The sequence below is a fragment of the Polypterus senegalus genome, chromosome 4, assembly GCF_016835505.1.
Source record: "Polypterus senegalus isolate Bchr_013 chromosome 4, ASM1683550v1, whole genome shotgun sequence".
NCBI lineage: Eukaryota > Metazoa > Chordata > Cladistia > Polypteriformes > Polypteridae > Polypterus > Polypterus senegalus.
The window spans coordinates 203,722,727-203,740,083 of record NC_053157.1 but is presented as its reverse complement, the minus strand read 5'-3'; the positions used below and the strand labels follow the sequence as shown (position 1 = coordinate 203,740,083).

Sequence of the window (17,357 nt, the reverse complement as noted above, 5' to 3'; positions counted from 1 at the left end):
CAATAGATGGTGCATCACAAACATTAACGCTGCTCTGATGGATCCCTTACCAAATGGCATATAACAGAGATATATACATTGTATGGTGCACTGCAAATGTTAATGCCGGTCACTTGGGGTAGCACAACTAGTTTTAAATAAGTATCCTGCATTCTAAACATTAAAACACATTTCACAGTTGAAACAGACTACCTGGCTGGCAAGGTGCTTCCAGAAAGAAAAAAAGGAAAGCTGTAAAGTGGCTATAGGTTTCAAATGCAAGAGAGAGAGGCCAGCAAGCTGGAGGCAGAAATGCATTTCTAAAAGTCCATATGTCTAATAAGGTTATATTTGTTCCACCACCTGTTAGAGAGTCTTGAAGAATAATAGAAAAATGGTTATTTTGCACTCCCAAATTTTCTTTACAAGAATTGTCCTGATCCAGTTGATCTTCCTAGTTCATTAGTCTTTACAGGCAATTATGTTGATTCTTCTAATTAAACACAATAAAGTATTATTGTGAATATTAAAAGCTATTCCACTTTATATCTTACCTATTTAATGTTGCATTCATTAAACTATTGCAACTAACTGTACATCTCTAATTTTTTCATATGATTCACTATCTATGTACACGATTTACTATAATTAATCATACGGTAGATTTATAATTTTGCTTAACATGTATAAAAGGTGTCTTTTAAAGAAGATTTTTAAAAAGTTATATGTTAACGGCACAGTGGCGCAGTGGTAGCGCTGCTGCCTCGCAGTAAGGAGGCCTGGATTTGCTTCCGGGGTCCTACCTGCGTGGAGTTTGCATGTTCTCCCTGTGTCTGCGTGGGTTTCCTCGGGGCACTCCGTTTTCGTCCCACAGTCCAAAGACATGCAGGTTAGGTGCTTTGGCGATCCAAAATTGCCCCTAGTGTGTGCTTGGTGTGTGGGTGTGTGCGTGTGCCCTGCGGTGGGCTGGCAACCTGCCCAGAAATTTGTTCCTGCCTTGTGGCCTGTGTTGGCTGGACTGGCTCCAGCAGACCCCCGTGACCCTGTGTTAGGATATAGTGGGTTGGATGGATGGATGGATGTTGCATTTAGTAATAGTTGCTTATCTAATAAGGCTCAAAACATTTATAAAATTTATTGACAATTGACCCTGGCCTAAACTGGTCAAATTTTAAAATTTTTTATGTCTCAGTGTTCAAAAAACATTTTACGTGTTGAATTGAGTTACATTTCACAATAATTCAAGAGTAAAAGATAAAATAATGAAAGAAATTAAATCTTTTTTATTTGATGTTCTCTCAATATTTAAAACAAGCACAAATAAGATAGCATTAGAACATCCATGAATTACTGAACACATAATGTACACATAGTGAGTGTTTGTCCCTTGCTCATTTAATATTGTTTCTGAAATCAGTATGGCAATGGAACTGGAGGCCTTTTCAGTATGAAATGTAAAGACAATTTGGCTTATCAAACTCATTTTGCTAGCCAATGACTAAGCTGTCTCATTATCTCTTCTTGACACTTTTTAAGAGGTGGCCGGGATCTCTCTTTAACAATGCGACTTGATAGTTTGTTCTACTGTAGATTAGTCTTATTGTGAAAAAGTGTGCTGAATTCAAACTTGAAAGCACTTTCTATTTGTTTCCCCTATAGTTAGTACCTATTTGTACCATGGAAATCCTCCTTCGGTTCTTTTTGCCACTGTTCCTATCATTGTTCATTTCAGTTTATGCAAAAAAAAAGAAAAAAAAAACAACCTTTACACGCTTCTATGACTGACAAGATGCCAAAAGTGTCTTATGAGAACTTGATGACTGCAGCTGGGGCTGTGAGGAATGGCCCTGGTGGCTCTATTACATGAGGTAGCACATACAAGTAAGACCCCTTAAACCATGCCCACCAATCTGGTCCCTTTTGTGCTCTATATAAAACATTACTCCTTCCACCCCAATACCTTAGGATGTCCACCTGTTCAAGACGCCAGGAAGTGCAAGTGGAGGCCGAGGTGTATACTGTAGCCCCACTTTTAATGTAATGACAGGAGGCTAGAATTATTGAGATTTTAGCAGATTCTCTTTATGGCTTCTACTATCTTGAGGCTGACTACACAGTGATAAAAGCTCTGAAGGATCCTGTGACAGTGCACATTGTGAACAGGACTTCCCCAAACCTTGTTGTCCTTCTGGGTGACTGTTGGGCCACACCTGGTCCTTCTGCTTCTAGCAAACCCCAGTGGAATCTTCTGGAGACTGGGAAGGTGTCTGCGTCTGTGGTTATGTGAAATAGGTTGTAATTAGCTAATGAGGTGTCTGCTTTGCTTAAGTGGTATACATGGAGGACAACAACTTGACTGGCTTGGCTTCTGAACAGCACATTTGGCCTGGACTGGCCTGGCCTATCCAAGCCACTACAAGAGATTTGTGTTTAGGATGCTTGCTGTTGTTGATCCCATTGCTCAGCAGGCCTTGGCGGAGAAGGTTGGTTTACTTGGCAAGTAGGAGCTCTGTCCTAGCAACTACTCTTTCAAATCAAAGGCATGCAACAATACTCTTCCTTAATCCCTATAAATAATCCCCCACTCTCTCTCTCTCTGCTTTTATTTGAGGCTTCCAGCTTGCCAAGCTTCCTTACCATCATTTTTTCATTCCAGATGTGGCTTTCACTAGTTTTTTCCAGATCTATATCTTCTTTCAGTGTTGCTGCCTGCTATCCTTCTGCAACAGACCCACGTATTTGGAGAAGTGAGTAGTCTGGTTTGGGGATTGCTGAACCAAAGGCAAATGTGGATTTCTTTATGATGTACTGTATAATAATGGCTGACCTGCATATTGGATTGGATGGCCTGTTCTCTAAAGTTCAAATCTGGACCAGATGCCATTTTAGACAAATTTAGAAGGATCCTTTGGTCTTAAACTAAAAAAAAATGTTCCTTAGGGTGTCCACTTTGGCATATAGGATTTGAAGTGGTTAAATCTGAACTAAGAGGTTAGGAGCATGCGCTGATACCACACGTTGCTGCACCCACCACACAATGAACCACCTGGAATGGGAACTGAGTGCAACTAAACCTGTTCCTTTTGTATTAGGGTCCAGCAGTATGGCGTTATTTCAGTGCCACTATTCTGAGCGCACGTAAAAAGATATTGCAAGTGCAAGTGTTGCATTTGAGGAGAAATTTATTTTGGCGTACAAAGCTGAATTTGAGTGAACAAAATTCATTGCTGCGTGCAAAAAATGTATTTCAGTGTTTGCACTTATCCATATACACACACACAATAGCACCCCTCTCTGCTCAGTTTTTCATTTGCGCTTGCTCAATGTGTTGTTGCTAGCTCACAACATTCTCTGCTGCAAGCTCAACTCTCTGTACACGTTATAAGTGTGCCACAAAACCAACCAATCACAGACTTGGTTTCAAAAATTCTGATTGGCTCTTACGGTCTCCAATCAGCTCGCTAGCTGCTGCATTCCGGAAACAGTCCGAAATGTAGCAAAATCCAACTAAACTCAATTAAACCCCAATTTCGGATAATATCTTTAATTATTTTATTTTAAAATATATTATTTGTTAAGACTATCGTTGGTGTAGTATAATGTAGTTGCATTATACAACCATGCCAACTGACCAGCAGAGCCTAGGTCTTCAAGATGGATGAACCCAGCAAGAATGTGTAGTGCCACAGTGGTCCTGTTGTCTTGACTGTACAGTATGCCCTGGGCAAACCTCAATGGTGGAGCTTGAAGGTAATCATTGAATCCTACACATGTGCTTGACCAAAGCACAGGTGGGTGGGGTGAGAGCTGTTTAATAAACCTTTCCTGTAGATCTGAATGTGGTTATTGAAGTCTAAGGATCAAGCATTTTTAATCCAATACTCTAACTAATCTATGTGGTGTTTTTTTTTTAATACAAAATGTACAAATTACTTGCATACTTTTGAATAATTCTGTGCAATCAAAAGGGAAAGAAACATACTCAAGGGCTCACAAAATAGGGAATTACTAAATGGCTAAAACGAAATACCTCTGCTCTGTAGAACTAAACAGTTAATACATTTAAATGACTGTAGCAGGCCAGGTAAAGAGAACAATTTATTCGGTGAGTGGCTTTAATTTTAAATACAAATCTGTTCCAATGACTCAAACAGAAGTAAAAGACAAATTACACTTGCGTTGCATTTCCCACATTTTCTCGATGAAATGTGTGATTCAAACAGTGAAGCACGTGGAAGGTTTATGGCTGTACCACACAGACCACTATCTTAGCCCAATATTCAGAGAGTGAGCTAAAAAATAACACTCAGGGCCTTAAACACAGTCCACTCTCTCCCTATTTGTGAATAAGGGAAATGAGATGACACCACAGTATTCTGGGTCATGGACTACCTGAAGGCTAGCAGTTTCAGCCTCCTTTTATGTGTGACAGATTGTAGATCGTGTTCAATCATGAAATGTGGTAGTGGAGAATATGCAGTTAATTCTGTAAACAGGATGGAATTCTGCTATGGATTTTGAAGACTTGTGAGCACTTTTTGACAGTATTGGTGTATTAAAGGTAATTCCTAAACAGCATGTAAGGGCTTGTAGTGTCTGTAAAGAGTGTGTTAGTCTACGTCTAACCAATCCTGCAAGTTTTAGGATTACATTTACATATGAATACCTTACACTGTTATTTAATAAAAGTGTGTGTTTATTGTATTATAATTTTTTTTAGTCATACTGTGATCTAGATTCTTGGTCATACAAACCATTCCTAGTTACTAGTGTACTCTTTGGTGCTGTGGTCTGCCAGAAAGTTAAATGTCAAACTAAATCTGGCAAGAGGGCAAGCTTAATTACAAAAATTGGCATAGACTTGCTAAAAGTATTTAAAAAGTGTGATGGCAGAACTAGAGGCCATTGTGACAAATGCAGTCTACTGTATAATCTTCATGGTGCCCATTTTAAAAAGGCTGGCTTTCAAACTCCTCTTGAGGTGTGTGGCAATCTCTAAATATTCAATAAACTGCCATGCAGTCCAGGATGGGATTTTACAGAGTAGGCTCTACTGAAGAGACACAATACAATAGATACATTTTTTTTTTTATTATTTTAACAGAAGCACCCTTTACTGAGAAGGATCTTTAAGATAAATATCTTGTTAACAGCATGATGCTGTGAAGAGTTTAATCTTATTACTTTAAGAGGCTATAACTCCTCATTTGACATAACTTTGGGCTGGCTGCAATGGTCAAAGCTTTTGGTAACATGTTTGGTTTTTTACATTATTTACATTCTAAACTTGTGTGATGTGAACCACCTGTTTTATATAGCTCTTTGCCATTGCCTGAAATTAATAAACTAAAACAACATTTCCAAAACCTTTGCAATTTTAAAGCAAAAACATGCTTATAACTTAAAAGCGGTATAATGCTTGTCAGATTATCATATACAAACATTTTTACCACGTTTTGTATTATTACAATGCTCCTTACATTCCACACAAACTTCCCGTGAAATAAAAAAACAGCAATAAGTGGCTATTTTGTCCAAAATTAAAAAGCAACACATTCTGTTATATAAGGTGTCCCTTCTCCCCTTTTGAGCCACTGCCCATCAAAAGGTCAGCACCTGAAGCTCTGTTAGAGTGACATTGGGCTCCTGGTCACCTCCCTGATGGATGCCCTTCTTCCTCAGTTACTCAGTTTGGCCAGTGGGCCAAGTCTAGGAAAAGTCAGTTATTGAGGCTACTGTGCTCCTGAGACTACTTGAAGCTTTAGAAATAGTTTTACAGTCTTGCACTGATTAATGCCTCATAATAATTTGATCATGGAGGTCTACAGTATTCCTTGGACTTACTGTTTGTTTTTTCTTCTGATATGTAGTGTGATTTGTGGGACCTTACTGTATATACATGGGAACATGTGTGCCTTTCTGAACTGCGTGAAATTAATTTATTTTGCCACACGTGGATTCCCATCAAGTCATACAAGAATCTCAGGGTTGATTGACGCAAACCAGATGCATCTCACCACAATTTGAATACATACGTAAATTAGATTTCAGTTTTTGCTTTTTAATAAATTTGCAGACTTTCCTGCAAACATATTTTCACTTTGTTATTTAAAAATCAGATTGATGGTGAAAAATGCCATTTATCCATTTAAAAGTAAACCTACGCCACAAAGTGTGCATAGAGGTAAGAGTTCTGAACATTTTCTGAGTAAATTTTTTTTGCAGTAGGACACAACAGTGTTAAATATGTCAAAGGGTATTATTTTTTTATTTACTTTCAAAATGTGACTGAGAAGTTCTGTCTTTTGCTTTGTTACTGTCCCCACCATATTTATATTTTTCTTTTTAGTAGTTCCTTACCAATAGATTGTGAAGAACATTTTAGGGGTGACAATCACATTGTCTGACTTTTTTTTTCAGAAGCACTCCATCTTCCAGTTTTTCTTCATGCATAATGATGTACAGTGAGACTGAGCATCAGGAGCTGCCTATACTTTGGTGCTAAGTTTTGTGGGGTTACTTGGCATGTACACCTCAATCAAAGTCAGAAATCCATTGATGGCTTGTAGATGAACCTCATGAAGATGTTTTTTTAGCTAGCATAACACTCCCACGTGCCTTCCAGGTTGCTCACAATAAATATTAAGAGTTTAAATTCAAATCCTTTATCTTGGATTTGTGTGACAACACCTCTGGTGAGACTAAAGCTACTGGAATGATGTTTGATACACTGACCCTACCTTGCTATCCGGATCCATTCGTTCATTTAATGTGAAACTATCCTATTTGTGGCCGTAACACAACAGACAGTTTTTCTTGTAAATGCTATTTTATCGGAATGATTTATCATAATCAAGATCCTCCTCGATACAGTTTTGGGTTTCTGACAGTCTCCCCTACGGCACTTGCCTTATCAAGGAGGTGTGTAGAGTCTCACTGTTTTATTTACTGCGGTATTGTTATAATAAAGGATTTCAGAAGGCGAATCAAAACAGTATAACTTCGCTTTTAAATTAGAAATGTGCCAGACACGTGTATTTACATATAGTATTTTTTTAAAATAAGCAGACCCAGAACGCAATGAATATAGCTATTTATTAAAATATGGAACGCGGTAATATTTACGGATTTTGCGATGATCTTGAACGGCTAACTAACGTCATCGACAACTGTAATAATTCCCATAGGATTCGACTTTCAGAAACAAAAGAACATAGTCATCGCTGATATACGCTGCCGCTAACAAGTGTATTACACACGTATCCATATTTTAAATATGAAAGCAGTAAAGTACTACATCTTCATTTCCCGGCGCATTGTACACTGTATTTCTCTACTGCTGTGCCGTACCAATAAAGATTTTTTGAATTTGCGAAGCGATTTCTCGCGATATTAAAACAATCACAGGGCAAATGTTTTTTTTCTGGTTCGCTGACATGATGTTAGTGCTGGATGTTAGGGGACAAGTAAGTTGTTCATTTTATATATTCCGAAACTGTGTTTTTATGAATAGTTTTTTAAAAAAGGCTTTCGAGGGACTACCAAATAAGGTTGTTTTTTTCTTACTATAATTTTAAATAAGAATAAAATTGCAAATGTTAGGTATTTCTAGTGTTTAGCGGGTTATAAATAACAGCAAAAAAAGCGCAACGTTTAGCCAATATATAAATCACCGCTTTTCTTTTACTCGGCTGTAGAGCACGAATTGTGAGATTCGCGTTATTCTGACCTGCTATTTGTGCAATACAGTACATTGAAATTTGCTTATAAAGGTTTTATAATAGATTGACAGTATTTATGGGTTACAGACTTTCGTACCAGCTGTCGCCTTATACAGTTTAAAGCAAGCATCGAGAACGCTTTGATGTACGCAGCTACTGCACCATATAAATACAGTAATATATAATCATAGTTCAATGGTTAAAAGTTAATTGACAGCTCATCTGTCAAGATTCGAATTAATAGTAGAGACAGGTTTGACCTTGCGGACAAAGGAATACATCTCCGAGTCAGATTTGAAGTTTTACATGATTTTTAAGTAATAATCTTGTTGTTTTATCTGATTGTTAAATGGACAATTCTTTAAAAAGCATTCCTAAATGATATTGGTTGTCTATGCTTTAAACATGAATGTGTGTTCCAAAACTTTGCCTTGTTCGAAATGATTTAGCGCACTAATTAGTGATAGTGCCTTGGAGTAATTCCTTTTTGTAAGCACTCCCTTTATTTTTTTTTTATTTTATTTATATATGTATATTTTTTTTTTTGCACAATGTATGGAGGGCCACGGCTAACCACCACCAGCAGTCGATGTGATTTAAAGGTAAAACACAGTGGCGTGTAGCTAGCGGTTAAGGCTTTAGACTTCGTACCCTCAGGTTGTTGTTTTCAAATCCTGCTACTGGCAGGAGTTACTTCACCTGACTTTGCGCCAGTTGGAAAAACAAATGAAATGTATTAAATTATATCTTTTTTTCTTTTTCATGAAGTACAAGTTTTTGCTTTTATTTTATTTTAATAACTTTTACAGAATATACTGATATAGTGAAGACCCTTTCAATTATTTTATAGACAATATACCTTGAATAATCAGGAAAGCAGCCGTTTTGGGAAACACCAAAATTCTATATTTTTCATTTTGCCGTTTTTATAGTCCCATGATTTTTTTTTTTTTTTTTAGTATTTGAACGAGATGTCTCAGTTATGCTTTCAAGATGCTTTTCTTCCTTTGTAGACATCCTTGCCAAAGACAGACCTGTCTACAAAATAGAACAGTTGCAAACTTGTTTAATTAAATTCAGGCTCACCTTGGTTTAAGCCTGTTCTGGCAGCTTTGTGTGTAAGGCAGGAAATAGCCCTAGGCAGAACATGAGTCCAACACAGTTTCCACGGACGAACACAACCACACTGGGTCAATTTAGAATCCCCAGTTAACCTAACCCATGTGTCTTTAGAGATCTGGGAGAAAAACCTCATGCAGACACATGAAGAATATTCAGATTTAACAAGGGCAGCACCCTGGTCGTGGATTTAAACCCCGGATGCTGGATCTGTAAAGCAGCAGCACTAAACACTGTGCTACTGCACTGGGTAATGCCAGTCTAGATACTAAAACATTCCATGTTTTTTTTAACAACTGGAGGTTTATTCTTGTATAGTGCATTATTCATATTTTTTACCTAGTGAAGATTAATTCATAGAAATAAGTGCAGTAATTATAGACTGTACTGTTATAAAAACTTAGAAGGAAAGCTAGAAAAGTTTGAACATATTAAGTTGCTTTGAAAATATGTTACAAAGAAGAGAATGATTTTCCCTTTTTAAGCAAGACATTCAAGTCTCTGCCAATGTAAATGATCATTTTAGAAATAACTTGCAAACCAGATCTGAGCATAAAGAGACAGAAAACCATGAATGCCAGAATACTGAATAGTTATTACATTTTCTGAAAGCCTATACTTAGGGACTGTGAGATATCAGAATTTTTACATTGCATAGACAGCACAGACAGACCGTCTGGAAATTTGGTTTCAGAGTTTTCTATTGAGTAGCTTTGTTCAACATCACATTTTCAAATGTTCAGATCTTTTGTGATGGGGAGAGAGGTTGACAGAGTGTGCAAGTGCAATTGAATAGAAAGAGGGCTGTTAGACACTAGTCTTCATTTATTATCTGATATTAAACTTTTATTATAATGTGTCTCATTTCCTGTCTCTAAAATACTCTTACGCTCTTCATATGTTTGTGAAGAAATGTGAACAAAAGCATTTACTTCTGCTGTGTATATTACCGTGCATGGATTATTAGGTAATAATAACTTTTTCAGAAAAACGTTTCTTTTAAAACTTTTTTCATAAATTTACTAAATTTTAAAAGTTTGGAATCACACAGAATATTTAAATTTAATTAAATCAAATGGTACCATGATATGAAAGTATCAAATTCTATCAAAAACACAAAAAAGTCTGGGTAATTCCAAACTTTTGAATTCCAGTAACACAGGTGTTTTCAAGTTAATCGTTTAAAACACATAATTACTGTACATTCAATTACAAAATGAAGCAAAAAAGAATTTTGGATCAATGACCCAGGAAGCTCTGCAGTCTACTTATGACTTTACACTGTAGGAAGATAAGTAAATAAATCAAGGTAAGTAACATTTGATCTGGCTTTTATGTACTGTAAGTAACATATAAATGCTTTTCATATAAAGGCCATCACAAAACATAATCACAAACAGGACTTCGCACAATGCCTTGGCGAGCTCTGCTTTTTTTTCTTTGAAGGACATGTGTGGGGCAGACTGACTGGCAGGATGACACCCAGCCTCTTGCTGTATCCAAACAATGCCATCTTTCACCTTTACGCCTGGTACAGCTGCGTTGTTCTTATGTGCGAATAGATTTTTCTTGTTGGGAGGGCTTCTGTTCTCCCTCATCATCTGAGTTCACCTCTGTTATAGCACATATTTATTTGAAAACAGCAGTGTCAGATTGGGGAAAGAATAAAACTGAATGGAAAAAAAAAAAAACTTTTACAAGTACCATAAATTTACACCGGCTGTTACAGACTCAAATCAAATGTATGCTTTTATTGTATAATAGTAAGAATAAGAGCAGCGCACTACTCAAAACAGGTACATTTGGAATTGAACCGGCGACCTTTTGATTATCAGTCAACAGCTCTTACTGCTGCACCACCAAAGCTGTCGTATCTTACCGCAGCACCACCAAAGCTGTCGTGTCAGCATTGTACATTAAACCAATTTCTTTTTCTATGGTTATATCCTCTTTAATAAAACCCCTGTGTGCGTCCAGGGGTCAGGGGTGTCCGTTTGTGTGTGTCTTCTGGTGAAGTGCGCATGTGCGGGGCCACACCATGCACTGCGCATGCGCACGGCACTGTGGATGTTTACAGTGAATGGCCTAGCCGCGGCCGCGCATGATAAGCAAATAAAGGACATCATTGCTGGGGAGAGTGCTGATTGGGTGGTTGCGGCCGCGCACATATAATCCGTTGCTGGGAAGACAAGACATAGAGTAATCAGCTGCACGCCAGTACAGATTCATATACTTGCTGTGGAGGTGAACACTACTTGCTGGGGAGACGCCACAGGCTACATCAGCTGCTGCATGCCACACATTAAATTACTTGCTGAGTAGACGCCACAGGCACAATTATCAGCTGCACGCCACACATTACATCAGTTGCTGGTGAGACTCTTCTGATTGCCCACTGTTGTGACAGAAAATTAAAGGCATATTCCGGACATCAAAGCCAGTATTACTGTCAGAGAAAATTACAGGCATTTTACGAAAATACAAACTAGTATTGCTGCAGGAGAAAATTAGGAAGGCGACCATTTCCAGTTACATTAGCCTTTGCCATGACAATTAATAAAGCTTAGGGGCAAACCTTAGAAAAAGTTGGCATTTACTTGCCAGAACCAGTATTCAGCCACGGTCATTTATATGTTGCATTATCAAGAGTTAGAAGTTTTTCAGATGTTGTTGTCAAGGTTGTAGATGGTCCTGAACAAGGCAAAATCTTGCCAAACTCAGACAGAATATTTACAAGAAAGGTTGTCTATAATTAAATTTTATAGAAAAATTTCATGAGGTAAAAACAATAGAAGATTTTCCTAAATATCTTCTTCAGATATTGTGTATTACAGATTGTTGCAAAGTTTTACACTAAGGCAATATTAATTATACTTACTGTATTATCATATGTGTTTCTATTTTATTTTTATTATTATTTTACTTTAAGCTTCTTGCAAAAATATTTTTGACAAGAAACAGAATGAGGTCAAGGTCCCTTGCCATTTAATATAGACTGTTCCTACTAATGTTTATGTACTACTGTTCTAGCGCCCATTATTGTAACAGGCTTAATGTCTAGTTCTTGAATAAAAGCGCACTTGTTTTGCTATACTTGTTCCTTTTGTGAAAGTGTTTATTTAATATTTGGACTTCAGTCTTCACACATTATACACTTCATGTCTGCATTTTGTCCATTATTACTAAAATATGAAAAATGTTTCTTTTTTAGTTATGTGTTCAACAATTCCTGACTCGCACTTCATCCTACAATTTTCACAGATCATTGTTGACAGGGAACACACATGAAATGTATGTATTCCAAATAACGATATATTATTTACCCTATACAACTCCAGGCACCACACACGCAGATAAGGAGCCTTGGCTTGAGCTGGGAGAGCTTTTTGCCCGAGATGAGCTCTGGTGGTGGTGGGGATGGGATAGCAGGCTGCTTGCTGCTTGAGCTAATTGACACATATACAAAACAAAAGACGCTGATGGAGAGGTGTGAACGGATTTAAGGTGGGCTGGGATTACGAATTTTTTCGTAGGCTTCAGGAATTCTAGTGTTAAAGGCATGCGAATTAGGTAGCTGCATGAGACAGAAGTGTCGAAGCGAGCAGTATCAGGTACCCTAACTACGTCGAAAAAACTAAGAAATGCGAGCCTAACTGGAAAATTGAGGGCACAACAATATCTCGGTGGCTTTTACGAATCTGGATTTCAACTTTTCTGCAAGTTTTGACAGCATACCATAGACTGAAGATGAAAAGATACTTGCAATGACCACGTCAAATCTAAAACCTCAGATGCAACAAGCCTTTATAAGCATGTCTTTTTTTCTGTTTAATTCCCGGATTTAGCTTCTTCCAGATTAGTTCGCTTTTGCTTTGTAATTAATTATTTTCAGATATGCAATAGATGAAGCTACAGATGCAGTGATGCATGTTTTCAGTCTGTAAACGTTTAAGATTTAAGAATCATTACAAATAATTTACATAATTACAATTACAAGTACTTTTTGGCAGATGTTATCTTTATGGAGAGCTGCAACTTTTCCACCTTTTCACAGGCAGCACTTCAGTCTGTTCAAAACAACCAGCTGAATCTTAATGACACTTTAGCGGTGGTTACAGACAATTCATCATACTGTCTGAAAGCATTCCAGGAAGTTTTAAAAGGGATTATGCCTAACTGTGTACATTCAACCTGATTGTGTCATGTCATCAGCACTATAAATACTTCAGTGAGGCTGCATCACTACAGTTGTGATGTGGGTAAAGTTTTCCCTTCTTCAAGAAACCTGCCAGGAAAAGGAGATGGGCAACCATCTTGTCACTGCCGAGGTGTCTTGTCTTAGTCCACAGCTTAAGCATTAATAACTTTTGCATGTTGTCTTAAGCAAATGTAAAACATTGTGGTTCAAACCACAGAGGTAGGCTCCTGTAACTAAGATTAGAAAAATGTCCCCTGAAATTACTATTACTGCTACTATTCGCAGTGTAATAATAACTAATTTAACTTTGTTTATTAACCCAATTTCTTAATTTCTTTCTATTATCATGACAGGAGAAATTTACCTAAAAGTATACAAAAGACTTTTTCACATTCCTGCTTGGAGAGGAAGTCCACATTCACAGGTAAGCAAAGTGCCCTCCCTGTAATATACAATGATATCTTTGTGCACATTCCTTCAAATATACCAGGTTATAGAATTAATAACTGACCAGTATGCCTTTTAACCTGTGATTTTTTAACTGTGTGTCTTTAAACCTGTGAAATACCATTGGCATTTAATCATATTGAATGTATTTTTTGATTTCATAGCTATGTGTAACATTGTTGCTACATTTACTTGAAAGCAATTTGTGTTGATTAATTATTTGGTATGTTCATAATTTAACTATTTAAAGTGCAGGGATCATGCAGTCATTTTTATATGCTTGATTATATTTTTATGCACAATCCTTAATTCACCTATTTCAATACTTATTTTTATGTTAAAGTATATTCATCTGAAATGTTTATTTGTAATTCCAAATGTAATTAGTAGGATGTGTCATTTTAGAACCTCACCTTTTTATATTTTTATGCAGTTTGCTTTCAGACTTATTATACTAATTTAAAGATTATATATTAACAACTTTTTAGGTATTCATAACTGATTTCTAAGAGTTATATAATATTTTTGTTATGTTTAAATAAATGTGTCTTGCTTGACTGGCTAAAGATACTGAATTGAAGTATTTTTTGGATTAGTTGAGCCAGTGCCTGTTCTTCTGAGTTTTCTTTCTTCTCCAAGTCTAATACAATATGATATAGTCCCACTACTGCTGAGTTAAATTGAGTTGGTAAAACATATTGGAAAATGTGTAAAGTTGTTTATTCAAAGCAGGTATTCATGCTAGTTTTCTTCTTGCCCACCAACATCAGTGGTCAAACCAGAGACCAACAGTTTCAAATGTTGTTTCAGATTTGGGTTAAAACTGAAATCTTGGGGAAAGTTTCTGCAATGCAAGTACTTATGTCACAGACCAAAAACATAACTGATTTACCCATCTGAGCTAAACATGAAAAACTTTTACTGCAGTCAACAGAAGAGATATAACCACTCACTAAACCAGACTTTTATGTGCTAAAGTGTTTCATTATTATCCTGTGAGACTGGGGTGGTATGGCTAAAAGGTTTGTGAATGCAGGATGCAATTTTTTGACGTGTGACTGACCTGTCACCCCAGTAAATAAATTAGGTATAGTCATAATGTAGATTTGTATTTGAAAAGAAAAGGGTTAGATAGTGAATGGATTTAGAATTGGAAAATTCGCTTCTTGTGAAAATTAATGCTCCATCACCCAGTCATCAAAATTCTGATACATATATACGAGGACATATTATTATTTTTCTCTTTTTTTTTTCCTTAGCCCATCATGGCCAACTACCATATACGAAAATATGAAGATAAAGACTATGATGCAGTGCGAGATATATTTGCAATTGGAATGAGTGAACATATTCCTGCCTGCTTTACACATTGTTTGAAACAGCCTGTCATACAGCTGTCACTAATGTGTATATTTTGTGCATTTCTTCTGAGCTCCAAGTCCTTTCTTCTTCCTGTCATGGCTGTAACCTTTCTACTGGCTGCAGCACGTCAAGTGCTGAACATCATGTTCAGATCATATATTGAAAGAAGTCTAAATGAAGATTTACTTGACATTAACAAATCCTATATGCAAGGTAAAGATTCAAGTTTCTGGATAGCAGAATGTGATGGGAATGTGGTTGCCACTGTGTCAACGATTCCCTCTAAAGAGGAGCCAGGTACTTTGGAGTTAAAGCGCATGTCTGTGAAAAAGAATTATAGAGGTTGTGGAATTGCAAAAGCCCTCTGTAGGACGGTGTTACAGTTTGCTCGTGAAAATGGATACCCTACTGTCATACTGAAGACATCAGTTGTCCAGTATGATGCACAGAAACTTTATGAGTACTTTGGTTTTAAAAAAAGTAGAGAATTTGTTGTTCCTGAGCGTATTGCAAAATTGTGCAATTTTACTGTAATTGTTTACAGGTATGACGTTCTTGCACATGATTAAGACTTTACATTTCCATATTTTTTCATAATTTAATGATTGTTTGTTAAACTCTTCCTGAATTATCCATAGCTACTTTGGAATTGTCAGAATTGTTCTTTGCATAAGGTGATTTACATTTTTAATTCCTGCTTCAAGCATGATAACAATGCTAATGTAATGTGACATATTATAGAACAGACTAAATTCAAAATGTGTTCCCATAATGATTTTTTTATTGTGAATTGAAATTTTTAAATCTTTTCCTCAGAAAAGTAATGCTTACATTTTAATGATGTATTAGAAAACCATAGTTCTTGCTCTGTCTATGCATCTGACAACCAGTTACTGCTTGTGATGTGCACAGATCATGTTTTGACCTTTTTGTTGTGAGCAATAAAATTATGCATATCAGTCTCAATGTGGAAAGGAAAGACCTATTTTGTAGAATGCAGGACATTCCTGGGCCACCTGTCTTCAGAATTTACTAGGATTTACACATATTTACTACTATTTTTAAAGATATTTTTAAGATGTTAAAGGTTTCCACTTTAGTTGTGTGAATTTACATTTTTTTATAGATTCCCACAAACTTTTTTGTGAAGAAGTGTTGTGTTAATGTGCTTCCTGACTATCGTCTTGCACGCACTTCCCCTTACTTTTCACCAGCATCCTTGAGTACCTGATTTACTATTCGAAAAAAAAAATAGCTGGATCATCTTTCTTGATGCCTTAGACCATTTTGAAGAATAGTCCTGGAATACATAATAGTAATCTATAGTACAGCTTCTAATACCTTACCATGGTTACTAGAAATGCATGTAGTCTTCCAGATTTGGCCTCACCTTCATGTTACAGAGTCTTACCATAATAGCCCTTGGTTTCCAGGGTCAGTAATATTCAGGAATTAGCCCCAGTTAAAGTTACAAAAAAGGTATCTGATGTCAGATAAATGATAATAACTGAAAACTAACATTTTGCTCTTTGGCTTGACTTTGAGAGTAGCTCATAATCTATTCAATTTTTAGACAGCTAAACTTTCCAGACAAATCAGCCTTAATTCTGAGGTTGCATTTGAAAACTTTACAGCTACTGTAAACTTACTTGTATCTTTATGGCTTTATTTCATTTTAAGCAAAACCAAGAAATTGATGGGAGTTATGTAAATTATTGAATTGGGAAATGGGAAGGTCTGGTTTCCTAGAATACTTGACACTTAATTTGTGCATCAATACTGTCCACCCAGCAATGTACTAGTAAATTCCTAAGATATCTTTTGGTTCTATGAGCTGCTTTATGTTAACTTCCAATTTACAATATTCTCATAAATAAGTCTGATGAAAGCAGTGAGGATTTGATTCAGTTGATGTAGCTCTCAAAAAAAAAAAAAACAAATCCCTAGAGTGTTTGCTATCTGTACGCTCAAACAATATGCAGAGAATGTGTTTCCTCTGTGTTTATATTTTTGTATGATTGCATCCATTAAAACTTGTACAGAGTTTATTAGTTTCGTAAACTACAGGTTAACATATCATTTATATTATACTCAACATCAGAGGTATTCATTTCCTAGTCTAATATGGGCCATTGCAAAAATGCTAAAATTAATTGTAACAAGAATATGATAGCAAATTGAAATATACACAAAACTTCTGCAGTTTCTTTGTTTTCTTCCCTTTTCCAATGTATTCAGCCTATGCTCTTAATGCATGCAAACAAAAGCTAATAAATGGCAATGGTAAAGCAATAAGTAAATTCTAGTTTACAATTTTCAGTCATCAAGGTACAGGTAGATATCAACAGTTACGGCAGAACACAGAAAAGATATGGTATTGATATATAAAGAAAAGATATTGAAAACATCACAGCTCACACAAAGGCACATCTGCTCTTGGTTTAGGATGATTTGAGGAAAATGAAAGTAATAATGAGTGACATGTTGGGAGACTAAAAAAAGAAAATGGGAAAAACTTTTAGTCACAGTCA

At 36.4% G+C, this 17,357-nt stretch overlaps 1 protein-coding gene across 3 annotated transcripts; it reads left to right on the top strand.

The window, feature by feature from the left end:
- Window positions 1-3,661: 3,661 nt before the first annotated feature.
- On the top strand, window positions 3,662-17,121 carry nat8 (N-acetyltransferase 8). 3 transcript variants are annotated; one of them, XM_039751876.1, is made up of 3 exons: window positions 3,662-3,729; window positions 13,371-13,441; window positions 14,724-17,121. In XM_039751876.1, the coding sequence occupies exons 1-3, from the start codon at window positions 3,714-3,716 to the stop codon at window positions 15,393-15,395; spliced, it is 759 nt and encodes a 252-aa protein (XP_039607810.1). In that variant the 5' UTR covers window positions 3,662-3,713; the 3' UTR covers window positions 15,396-17,121. The 3 variants fall into 3 exon arrangements, with proteins under 3 accessions (XP_039607810.1, XP_039607811.1, XP_039607812.1); XM_039751877.1 differs by lacking the exon at window positions 3,662-3,729 and adding an exon at window positions 7,357-7,445; XM_039751878.1 differs by lacking the exon at window positions 3,662-3,729 and adding an exon at window positions 12,018-12,110.
- The last annotated feature ends 236 nt before the right edge of the window (window positions 17,122-17,357 follow it).

Excerpts from the sequence above, each read along its gene's own strand:
- nat8 (XM_039751876.1), top strand. Across the intron at positions 13,442-14,723 it reads GAGGAAGTCCACATTCACAG|CCCATCATGGCCAACTACCA; the intron begins GTAAGCAAAGTG and ends TTTTTTCCTTAG.